The following is a 12529-nucleotide window of genomic DNA, read 5'->3' as shown; positions in this document are numbered from 1 at the left end:
TGAGAAGCTCGTATCCCTGGAATCGAGTTCATCTGTTTTGTTGATGAACTGAATCGGTTTAACTGGATTTTGAATGAACTCTGCTGTGGCATTCCCAAAGCAAAGGAAGGATTAGACTTGATTAATCGAAAACACACCGAGGCTTGACCAGCAAGACTCTGGGAGGGCTGCGTATAATAATCTGTCTGTCCACCCCTTGGCCCAGGTCGTTTTATTCACGAAAGAACTTTTTGCACAGTGTACGTAAGAACCAATCAGATTTCTTCTGAGCATTTCAAACCCCACGTGGGGACAAAGTTAAACTACAAAAACTAATTTAAGCATGCATACTTCAGGGTAAATAGAACAGAACTAAAAAGGAAGAATGCATTCAGCAACCCCAGAGGTCATAAACTGCAATAAAGGAAGGAAGGAAGGGTAGAATTTACCATCTCTTTGTGATCACTCTTCCTGGCCCTTAAGACATATCTAAAGATTAATAAATCACATCAAAGAAGCTACCTACTATCTTTTATGACTCAGGATGCCTGATGAAGCAACTGGCCTGTATTTATAATGCTGATACGTGCCTGTCAGGCGTAGAAAATGAACAGTAGAGAAAATAGCCAGAAATGCAGAGGTTTGTGGGATTTGATCAGAAATTATTGTCAATGACTCAAACCCAGTCAACGCCATGCTTTCATCGCGGACACAATGGCTTGTTCCATATTTCATAATTCCTCATCGCAATCCCACCTGACCACTACAGACTGCAACTCCCATCATCCCTGAACTCTGGCCCTGCTAGCTAGGGGTGATGGGAGTTGTAGTTCAGCAACATCTGGGGACCCACAGGTTGAGAAAGGCTGCCCTAGCGGGAACCTAAGAGGCGAGGGGGCAGTGGGGAGGGCACTGGAGGTGCAAAACGACAATCAAATTTTGAGAAGCTCGTATCCCTGGAATCAAGTTCATCCGTTTTGTTGATGAACTGAATTGTTTTAACTGGATTTTGAATGAACTCTGCAGTTAATCTTTCCTGTTTTGAACCGTATCATGTTGTTATCTTCCTGAACAGGCTGTGCAAATCATTTTTCTGAATAATGCTTTTTGTAGGGGCATGGGGGGGGGGTGAAGCAGAGGCGAGGATGGCCCCCAAAGGTTTGGGAACTGCGAGAGACCAATCCCACCTCATCCTTCTCTTACGTTGTATCTCCCGATCTGTAGGGTTTTTTCTCCCCTGGGGTAGAGAGGATAAACAGTGCCTGTGTGCCGTGCTATCTTCACTCCGGTCTTGAAAGACCTACATTGGCTCCCAGTACGTTTCTGAGTACAATTCAAAGTGTTGGTGCTGGCCTTTAAAGCCCTAAACGGCTTCAGTCCAGTATATCTGAAGGAGCGTCTCCACCACCATCGTTCTGCCTGGACACTGAGGTCCAGCTCCGAGGGCCTTCTGGCGGTTCCCTCACTATGAGAAGCCAAGTTACAGGGAACCAGGCAGAGGGCCTTCTTGGTGGTGGCGCCCTCCCGGTGGAACGCTCTCCCACCAGATGTCAAAGAGAAGAACAACTACCAGATTTTTAGAAGACATCTGAAGGCAGCCCTGTTTAGGGAAGCTTTTATTGTTTGATGTATCACAGTATTTTCATATTTTTTTGGAAGCCGCCCAGAGTGGCTGGGGAAGCCCAGCCAGATGGGCGGGGTATAAATAAGAAATTATTATGATTATGATTATTATTATTATTGGATGCCTGGACACAGCTGCGTGCCAGGAGCGGGGAGGGGGTCCCTCCCTGTTTCAGCAAGGTTTGGGGAGCTGTTCTGGCCTTGACCCTGCCCTCCGCCCTCTCCCCAGCTGCGGGAATGCGAGCTGAGCCCCGGCGTCAACCGCGACCTGACCCGGCGCGTCAGAAACGTCAACGGCATCACGCAGCACAAGCAGATCCTGCGCAACGACATCAAGTTGGCGGCCAAGCTGATCCAGACGATGGATGACCGCACCCAACTGTGGGGGGCCGGGGAGGCCCGCCCTGCCTCCGAAGTCTCGGTCAGTTTGGGGCCTGGGGTGGGGACCGTCTGGGAGGCGCTCGCGCCCCTTGGGTTTTTCTGCCCTTTGGATTTCTCTGTGCCTCATCAGATGGCCAAGTGGATCGAGCCTGCTGTACGTGAAAACCAGAAATTTAGCTGCGCTGCCTGCCTTGCCGGGGGTTGGACTAGATGACCCCCAGGGGTCCCTTCCAACTCTGTGACTCCATGAAAAGGGCTCCCCTCGCAAGCCAGTTCTCAGCTGAATGTCTACGTATGATGCAGGAAGTCGCCTATGTTCTTATTGCACTTTCCTTGAGCTGGTGTTCCGCTGCTTTGGACTACAATTCCCATGAGCCTCAGCTAGCATGGCTGATGGGAGTTGTAGTCCAAAGCAGCTGGCGGGGCACCAGCTCAGGGAAAGTCTGCCCATAGAGAAACACAGTGGCTCAAGCGGATGGGTTGTTGGTTTTTAACATCATCATCATCATCATCATCATTATTATTATTATTATTATTATTATTATTATTATTGGTATTATTAGTATTTATACTGCGCCCTCCCCAGCCAAGACCGGGCTCAGGGCAGCTAACACCCGATATAAAAACAAATTAATAGAAATACAACTTAAAAACAAGATTAAAATACAACATTAAAATATTAAAATACAGCCTCATTTCAATGGAAACTCAAATCAAAAACTTTTTTGGGGATGAAAACGTCTAGTCTTCACCAAGGCTAACTTTCCAGACTGGTCCTACATGGGCCAGAATTAAGCCAGGGAAGTTGGACCCATAGCCGTCGGAAGGAAGGCTTGGCCTTCTGTCTTTTAGAGAGGCACTTACTCTCGGGAGCAAAGCTCACAGCGGTCTCTCTCGCTCTCGCTCTCTCTCTCTCTCTGCCACCCCAGAGCTTGCCTTCCCAGAACCCCATCCTGAAGAACATCACGGACTACCTGATAGAAGAGGTCAGCGCTGAGGAGGAGGAGCTGCTGGGCAAAAGCGGGGAGCCCTCCGAAGAGCCCCCCAAGGAAGGGAACCCCGCTGAGCTCAATGTGGAGAGGGACGAGAAGCTCGTCAAGGTGACTCTTGTGTGAGAGCGGCTCGGTTTGAGGATGGGGGAGGCTGGAGGACTAGAACTTTAGTATTTGTGAAGCTATGTATCATTCCCAAAACAAGGAAGGATTGGACTCTGATTAATAGAATACACATGAGGCTTGACCAGCAAGACTCTGGGAGGAGGTGCCAATAATAATTCCTGTCCACCCCTCGGCCCAGGTCGTTTTATTCACAAAAGAACTTTTTACACAGTGTTCATAAGAACCAATCAGATATCCTCTGAGCATTTCAAAACCCCCACGTGGGACAAAGTCAGATCAGAAGAAATCCTGTTAACTACAAAGAAACTATTTCCTACTTGAGCATGCATATGTAGTTCAGAGTAAATAAAACAGGAATAAAAGGAGGAATGCATTCAGCAAAACTCCCGGAGGTCCTAAACAGGATGGCAGTATTTACCATCTCCTTGTGAACTCTCTTCCTGGCCCTTAAGATCTATCTAAAGATTAACAAACTACATCAAAGTTACAGACTATCTTTATGGCTCAGGATACCCAGTCTGTGTTTCAGAATGCTTATACGTGCCTGTCAGGTGTAGAGAAAGCAAATGGCAGAGGTGGAGAGGCCTGTGGGATTTGATCAGAAACTATTGTCAGTGAATCAAGCCCAGTCAACGCAATGCTTTCATCGGCGGCACAATGCCTTGTTCCATATTTCATAATTTCTCATAGCAATCCCACCTGACCCCCACACTCTAGATATCTGCACCCCTACAAAGCTGGGGACCTAGGAAGCTGCCTTCTACCAAGTCAGACCATCAGGGCCCGTCCTGACTGTACACTGACTGGCAGCAGCTCCCCAGAGCTTCAGGCAGAGAAATTCCTGCAGAGACGCCACAGGAGATTGAGTCCAGAGCAACAGCCCCACAACACAAAGCCCATAACTCCTCTAGGTTAGATTACGGCAGCACATTATATGTGGGGCTGCCCCCAAGACTGTTCGGAAACTTCGGCTGGTGCAGAATTTGACAGCCGGGTTGCTCAGTGGGACAAGACGGTCTTAGCACATGACAACGATCCTGGCCCGACCGCCCTGGCTGCCGATCAGTGTTTTCCGGCCCCAGTTCAACGTGCTGGTTGTGACCTATAAAGCCTTAAACAGCTCAGGACTGCACTGCCTCAAGGACCACGTTCATCTGAGGTCCTTCTTTGTGTGCCTCCTCCAAGAGAGGTCCGGAGGGGGGCAACATGGGATGCCCTCCCCAGCAAGGCTCGCCTGGCGCTTTCACTACAGATGGAAACTTTCTTCTTCTCCCAGGCCTTTGGCAAATTAAACAGTCTATGAATGGATGAATGAACTTTATTACGGTCACAGACCAGGATATAAAAACCCAAAAAACATATAAATAAGATAGTTAGGATTTTTTTAACTGATAATTGTTAGAGCAAATAAGGACAAAGAAACAAGCATAGGATAAAACATCTGAATAAAATACAAAATTAAACACAGATAATGGATGGATAAAAACTGATAATTAAAACGGATGAGAACTAAAAACAAACAAAAACACGCAGTTAAAACAACTGTAAGAGCATAAGAACTAAAAGACTCGCAGTTAAAACAACTATAAGAGGCTGCAGAATAGAAGCCTCTGAAATAGAGGACACTCACAACATTAGAAACTGCTGTGCAAATATGGTTAAAACAGTCTATGGATTTTTAAACTGGGAAAGGGAGATAATGGTTGGTTTGTTAGAATGTTATGCATCTTTGTGTGGGACGCGGGTGGCGCTGTGGGTAAAAGCCTCAGCGCCTAGGGCTTGCCGATCGAAAGGTCGGCGGTTCGAATCCCCGCAATGACGGGGTGCGCTCCCGCTGCTCGGTCCCAGCGCCTGCCAACCTAGCAGTTCGAAAGCACCCCCGGGTGCAAGTAGATAAATAGGGACCGCTTACCAGCGGGAAGGTAAACGGCGTTCCGTGTGCTGCGCTGGCTCGCCAGATGCAGCTTTGTCACGCTGGCCACGTGACCCGGAAGTGTCTCCGGACAGCGCTGGATCCCGGCCTCTTGAGTGAGATGGGCGCACAACCCTAGAGTCTGGCAAGACTGGCCCGTACGGGCAGGGGTACCTTTACCTTTACCTTATGCATCTTTGTATTTTTGTGCTTTAAGCTGTCCTGTGATCCTTGGTTGCAATTTAATAATAACAGTTCCAGAGATCCATTAACTCCAGAGGCTGCTCGGCCTCCCCCTCCATCCATGGTGGGCTTCCCTTGCGGACCCCCCACCCACCCAGGGCCAACCTCCTTCCTTCCTTCCCTCCAGGTGTTGGACAAGCTACTTCTGTACCTGCGCATCGTCCACTCGGTTGACTACTACAACAATTCGGAGTACGTCAATGAGGACGAGATGCCCAACCGCTGCGGGATCATCCACGTTCGGGGGCCCATCCCCCCCAACCGGGTCACCCATGGAGAAGGTAGGCGGCGTGTGTGTGTGAGTGAGAGAGAGAGAGAGAGAGCGAATCATAATCATCACTTTTAATTTGTGTACAGTGGTACCTCGCAAGACGAAAAACTCATAAGACGAAAGAGTTTTCCGTTTTTTGAGTCGCTTCGCAAGACGAAGTTCCCTATGGGCTTGCTTCGCAAGACGAAAATGTCTTGCAAGTTCTTGCGAGTTTGTTTCCTTTTTCTTAAAGCCGCTAAGTACCGTTAATAGCCGTGCTTCGCAAGACGATAAATCCGCAAGACGAAGAAACTCGCAGAACAAATTAATTTCGTTTTGCGAGGCACCACTGTACCGCCTTTCTATCTTACAATACCCCAAGGCGGTTTACAAGCTGAAGAAACAAAGAACGTACACTTTATAACAATCGAACACAATTCAAAAATGTGCTAATAAAACATAACTTTAAAATAAGCAACCTACATCAAATAAAGTAACATTCAACAATTGTTAGAATAGTATGGAATAATAATATCAGCATACAAAAATTAAACAGAGATCCACTCTTAATAATTACAATACAGTGGTACCTCGGGTTAAGAACTTAATTCGTTCTGGAGGTCCGTACTTAACCTGAAACTGTTCTTAACCTGAAGCACCACTTTAGCTAATGGGACCTCCCGCTGTCGCCACACAATTTCTGTTCTCACCCTGAAGCAATGTTCTTAACCTGAGGTACTATTTCTGGGTTAGCGGAGTCTGTAACCTGAAGCGTCTGTAACCTGAAGCGTCTGTATTTACCACTGTAAATAATTTCTAAACTACAATCAATAAAACAAAAGCAAGCCACGGAGCATAAAATAATACGATACAAATTGAGAAGCAGTGACTGGAGGATGGGGCAAGGCAGGTGGAAGGAGGCTAGCCTGATGAAGTCTCTCCCCTCACAGTTCTTCCTCCAGGCACAGCTCCCTTATGATAATACAGTGGTACCTCGGGTTACATACACTGCAGGACCTTGGTGAGGATAACCATCTCTGCTTTTGGGAAGAAAGAGGGTCATTTGGGTGACCCAGAATTCCTGGCTCCTCAGCTCACTTCAATACTATAAGAGTTGCCTTTCAAATGGCCCATCTAATTCGACATCCTTGTTCTCACGGTGGCCAACCAGTTGCCCCCAAGGGAAACTCTTCTGTCTGCCCCAAAATGGTCAAAGGCCTGGAAACGATGCCTTATGAGGAACGGCTAAGGGAGCTGGGCATGTTTAGCCTGGAGAAGAGGAGGTTAAGGGGTGATATGATAGCCATGTTCAAATATATAAAAGGATGTCACATAGAGGAGGGAGAAAGGTTGTTTTCTGCTGCTCCAGAGAAGCGGACACGGAGCAATGGATCCAAACTACAAGAAAGAAGATTCCACCTAAACATTAGGAAGAACTTCCTGACAGTAAGAGCTGTTTGACAGTGGAATTTGCTGCCAAGGAGAGTGGTGGAGTCTCCTTCTTTGGAGGTCTTTAAGCAGAGGCTTGACAACCATATGTCAGGAGTGCTCTGATGGTGTTTCCTGCTTGGCAGGGGGTTGGACTCCATGGCCCTTGTGGTCTCTTCCAACTCTAGGATTCTATGAAATCTCCCAACATGCAGCTTCCTCAGAGGCCCCATGAGCTGACTTTGCCCTCCCTTTGCAGTGTCTGACTGGCAGAAGACCTTTGAGGAGAAACTGACCCCATTGTTCAGCGCCCGGGAGTTCCTCTCGGAGGAGGAGGCCCAGAAGATGGGCAAGAAGGACCCCGAGCAGGAGGTGGAAAAGTTCGTCACGGCCAACACCCAGGAGTTGGGGAAGGACAAGTGGCTGTGCCCCCTCAGTGGGAAGAAGTTCAAGGTGAGCCCCGTTTCCCAGCTTCAGGTCTGACCAAGGGGAAGGCCACGCTCCCTGATGCACGTGCACAAACGCCCCTCTCCTCCCTCTCCAGACCCCCAGCTTAACACGAGCCTGCGGCATGATGCAGCAGCAAAAAAGGCTCGTGCTCTTCCAGGCTGCATCAACAGAAGTCTAGCGTCCCAATCAAGGGAAGTCATAGTGCTGCTGTATTCTGCCTTGGTTAGACCACACCTGGAGTCCTGTGTCCAGTTCTGGGAGCCAGAATTTAAGGAGGTTATTGATAATCATAATAATAAAATTATATTTATATCCCGCCCTCCCCAGCCGAAGCCGGCCTCAGAGCGGCTAACAATAAAGGTAACACAGCATTCTAAAATCAATTCATTCTAAAATCAATTCAGAGTCAAATTAATGGCAACCATTAGGCTAGAGTTCTATGAGGACCAAAGGAGGGGTGTCAGGCTGTGCCTTGGCCAAAGGCCTGGTGGAACAGCTCTGTCTTGCAGGCCCTGCGGAAAGATGTCAAGTCCCGCAGGGCCCTGGTCTCTTGTGTCAGAGCGTTCCACCAGATCGGGGCCATGGATGAAAAAGCCCTGGCCCTAGTTAAGACCAATCTAACCTCCCTGTGGCCTGGGACCTCCAATATGTTTTTGTCTGAAGACCGTAAGGTCCTCCGTGGGACATACCAGGTTAGGTGGTCCCGTAGGTACGAGGGTCCTAGTTCGTATAGGGCTTTAAAGGTCAAAACCAGCAGCTTAAACCTGACCCTGTACTCCACCGGGAGCCAGTGCAGTTGATATAGCATCAGGTGAATGTGATCCCGTGGTGAGGACCCCGTAAGGAGTCTCGCCGCGGCATTCTGCACCCGCTGGAGTTTCTGGGTCAGTCTCAAGGGCAGCCCCACGTAGAGCGAGTTACAATGGAAACTGGAAGATGTGCAGAGGAGGGCGACTGAGATGATCAAGGGTCTGGAAAGCCTTAGGAGGAAGGGGTGGGGATGTTTAGCCTGGAAAAGAGGAGACTGAGAGGGAAATGAGAGCCTTTCTCATCAAATACCTGAAGGCTGATGCACGAGAAATGGAGCAAGCTGCTCCAGAGCGCAGGACCTGAACCAAAGGACTCGCACAAAGGGAGATATTCTGATTTAACCTTAGCAAGCACTTTCTGACAGTAAGAGATGTTTCACAGTGGAACGGACTCCATCGGAAGGGAGGCTTATAAAGAGAAGTTGGGTGGCCACCTGCCAGGGTTTCTTCAGGTGCGATTCCTGCATTGGGGTTGGACTAGATGAGGCTCAGGGACTCCCTTTCTGACTCCCCGATTCCATCGCTCTCGTTCTTCTCTCAGGGCCCAGAGTTTGTGCGCAAGCACATCTTCAACAAGCATGCGGAGAAGATCGAGGAGGTGAAGAAGGAAGTGTCCTTCTTCAACAACTTCCTCATGGACGCCAAGAGGCCTGCCCTGCCTGAACTCAAGCCCAACCAGCCCCCAGGACAAGGTAAGGCAGAGAGGGACAGGCAGAACCAGGGGCTCAGCAAATGCACAGGGCGCAGGGGTACTTTTCAGAAGAGGACACACTCAGATCGTGCTTGTTTCCCACAATATTTTTATATTGGGAGAGGGCGCTCCGGGGCTCCTAATGCAGCAAAGACAACGCAGGAGGCAGCAGTTACGAGTTGCCGGTTTCTGCAGCCGCAGCAGGCGTTGCGATTATCCAGTGGTTTGGCTTCACCTCCGGAGGCACACTCCGTTGTCTCTCGAGACAGATATACTGCCACCAACAATGCACCGTATTTTTCGCCCCATAAGACGCACCTGACCTTAAGACGCACCTAGTTTTTAGAGGAGGAAAGGGGGAAAGCCTCGTTTTTTGGGGGGGATCAGCTCACAGTTGTGCAGCTTCTTTTGCAAAGGTGAAAAGCCCCCCTTTTTTTTGAGGATCAGCTCAAAGTTGTTGAGCTTACTTTGCAAAGGGAAAAAAATCCTGTTTTTATGGGGTTCAACTCACAGTTCTGCAGCTTCTATAGGAAAGGAAAGGGAGCCGTTTCTACTGTTTCCAGACAGATAATCTAATCAGCCAGTCACATGTTGTTGGGGAAAGAAGCAGCCTCCGTCTGCAGAACACTCAACAATGGAGGTCTGGGCAAGGGGCTGGAAAGGGAGCCAGCGATCGTCCACACATTCGCTCCATAAGACGCACAGACATTTCCCCTTACTTTTTAGGAGGGAAAAAGTTTGTCTTATGGAGCGAAAAATACGGTATTTATTATTATATTCGTAAGGAAAAACCTCAAAGCAGTTTAAAAACTACAGTAAGAGGAAGATGTTGGACTACGGAGGGGGGCCCTGGCCTGACACAGCAGCTCTCTTCCTCTCCCCAAGCGTCCCTTCCGCCTCTCTCCCGCAGCAACCGCAGTGCTTTCTGTAGGGGTGCAGATATCCGGAGTGTGGGGATCAGGTGGGATTGCTATGAGGAATTATGAAAAATATGGAGCAAGCCATTGTGTCCACAATGAAAACATTGCATTGACTGGGTTTGATTCATTGACAATAGTTTCTAATCAAATACCACAAACCTCTCCACCTCTGCCATTTGCTTTCTCTACACCTGACAGGCAGGTATAAGCATTCTGAAACACAGTCCAGTTGCTTCATCAGGCATCCTCAGTACATAAAGATAGTACGTCACTTTGATGTAGTTTAATCTTTAGGTAAGTTCTTAAGGGCCAGGAAGAGAGTTCACAAGGAGATGGCGAATACTGCCATCTTGTCTCTCCTGTTTATTCTTGTTTATGACCTCGGGTTTTGCTGAATGCATTCCTCCTTTTATTCCTCTTTTATTTACTCTGAACTACACATGCATGCGCAAGTAGGAAATAGTTTCTTTGTAGTTAAAAGAACTTCTTCTGATCTGACTTTGTCCCACGTGGAGGTTTTTGAAATGCTCAGGGGAAATCTGATTGGTTCTTACGAACACTGTGTAAAAAGTTCTTTTGTGAATAAAACGACCTGGGCCAAGGGGTGGACAGGAATTATTATACGCACTCTTCCCAGAGTCTTGCTGGTCAAACCTCGTGTGTATTTTATTAATCAGAGTCCAAATCCTTCCTCTTTTTTTTTGGGAACACTACACTTTCCCTCTTACTCTTGCAGGCTTGGCTCCAGGGCTGCCCTACCCTCCGCAGGCCCCCCAGGGATTGTTGCCCTACGGACAGCCCCGCCTGCCCATCCTGGGATACGGAGGTACGTAAAAGCTCCTGGTGCAGCCCTGGCGAGGCCTCCCCACAAGGGGGCACCGGGGAGCAAGCAGCACTGTTGCCCTGGGATCAGGTTTTGTCCAGGGGAGCCTTGCAGGAAATGCTAATACACAGAGCATAGTTAAACTACGGAACTCCCTCCCACAGGAGGCAATAATGGCTGTCTACTGGGATGGCTTTACAAGAGGACTGGACGAATTCGTGTAGGAGAGGGCTATTCACAGCTACTGGCCGCAATGGCTCCGCTCTGCCTCCACGGTCAGAGGCAGCGCTGCTGCTGACTACCAGTTTTTGGAAACCTCGAGAGCAGAGAGTGGCTCTTGGGTTCGAATGCTGCTTGTGGGTTTCTCATTGGGGCAAATGGCTGGCCCCTGTGAGGACGCGATGTTGGACTAGTTGTTCCGCCTGGCCTATGGCTTAATTAATGTTTTAATGTTGTAATTTAATATTGCTTTTTAAGTTGCATTTCAGTCAACTTGTTTTCATTATTGGTTGTTAGCCGCCCTGAGCCCGGTCTTGGCTGGGGAGGGCGGGGTATAAATAAAATTTATTATTATTATTATTATTGGCCTGATGCAGCCAGACTCCTCTTTCTTTCTTATGAAAAACAAACACATTAATTTTTGTTTCGGAACAAACAGTTTAATAACGTGTACTTAAAGCGGCTTTATCAACTACAACAGAAACGAAAACCCTCCCAGCACCTTCTGAAGAAAAACACCCCAATAATAACACAGTGTGTCAGTTTCTGATGATCTCCGCCCCCACTTTGGTCTCTCGCAGGGGGCCCTCCTTACCCGCCGACCCCATACGCCGCTGGCAGGGGGAACTACGACACCTTCCGAGGGCAGGGCAGCTACCTGAACAAACCCCGCAACAGGTAGGTGTTCGTGCATCTGATTGAAGCCAGAGCAGAGATGGGCCGCCACAGACCCATTGTGGAGGGGTGTGGGGCTGTGCCTTACAGGGGGGTCAGAGAGGGCGCAGCCGGGCCCCAGCGCCCCCATCTCACCCCCAATTCTCTCCGCAGGATGGTGCGAGGTGACCCACGGGCTATAGTGGAGTACCGAGACTTGGACGCCCCAGAAGACGTCGATTTCTTTTGAGCATGGAGTCGTCCTACCAAGTTGGGTTTCAGTTCTGCCCCCCCCTCCCAGCTTTTTGTTTTTTTAAAAAATGAAGCCGCTCAATCCTGCTTGCTCCCCTCCCTGTGTGTTACTCTCTCTTCCACCCACCCAAATGCTGTGTCCTTTTATGGGTATTCATGTTAACTTTTCCAACGAGATTTCAATAAACGTCCCTGTTTGAACACCGTTTCGGGGTGGCATTCCTGGGTTTAGTTGGGTCACCTATCTCGCCCTTTTAATTCCAGAGTTCTGCAAAAATTGACTCCCCCCCCTTTAAGGTAGGGGGTTGGCTGGGGGAGCTTTTTTTTGCCTCTGGGAGCCAAATCTCACACGGCCAACTTCGACGCGGGGAATAGGGGCAACCCACCTGTCCATCGTGATGTTGCCTGATTTGACAGGTCACCAGCCCCACCCCACCCCACGCCGAAATCCACTGCGAGGGCTGTGGAGCCTGAAAAGAGGAGGGGGCTTTCCAAGCTGCCCCCTCCTCTGACGAAAGATCAGCTCTTGCAAAGAGCTTCTTCCTGTTAGGATTTTATCTATCCGAGCTGCTCCAGCGAGTGGTACTGGGCAGGCAGAGAAAGATAAGCCTGTTTTTAGGGCAAGCAGGCGTCACCTCTGACAGGGACTGCCTAGTGATGGGAGGAAAAATCTGGACCTGCCTGTTGTGGTTCCTGCTTTGTGACATTTGCAGCTTGGAAGACGGGACACACGAACCCGCAGCCAAACTGAGCAGGATTTGAACCCGTGCCTGTCGA

General features: G+C 49.0%; 1 protein-coding gene across 1 annotated transcript in view; it reads left to right on the top strand.

Moving 5' to 3' along the window:
• SRRT (serrate, RNA effector molecule) overlaps positions 1-11953 on the top strand; it is a 36937-nt gene extending 24984 nt beyond the window's left edge. Inside the window, 9 exon segments of the mRNA XM_053363228.1 lie at positions 1832-1989; positions 1991-2017; positions 2915-3083; positions 5384-5537; positions 7194-7387; positions 8735-8885; positions 10541-10630; positions 11428-11524; positions 11675-11953. Of these exon segments, the coding sequence (XP_053219203.1) occupies positions 1832-1989; positions 1991-2017; positions 2915-3083; positions 5384-5537; positions 7194-7387; positions 8735-8885; positions 10541-10630; positions 11428-11524; positions 11675-11750 (1116 nt within the window). The 3' untranslated portion in view covers positions 11751-11953.
• Positions 11954-12529: the final 576 nt, after the last annotated feature.

Source organism: Podarcis raffonei, chromosome 13 (genome assembly GCF_027172205.1).
Source record: "Podarcis raffonei isolate rPodRaf1 chromosome 13, rPodRaf1.pri, whole genome shotgun sequence".
NCBI classification, from domain to species: domain Eukaryota; kingdom Metazoa; phylum Chordata; class Lepidosauria; order Squamata; family Lacertidae; genus Podarcis; species Podarcis raffonei.
This window is presented reverse-complemented; position numbering and strand designations above follow the sequence as displayed.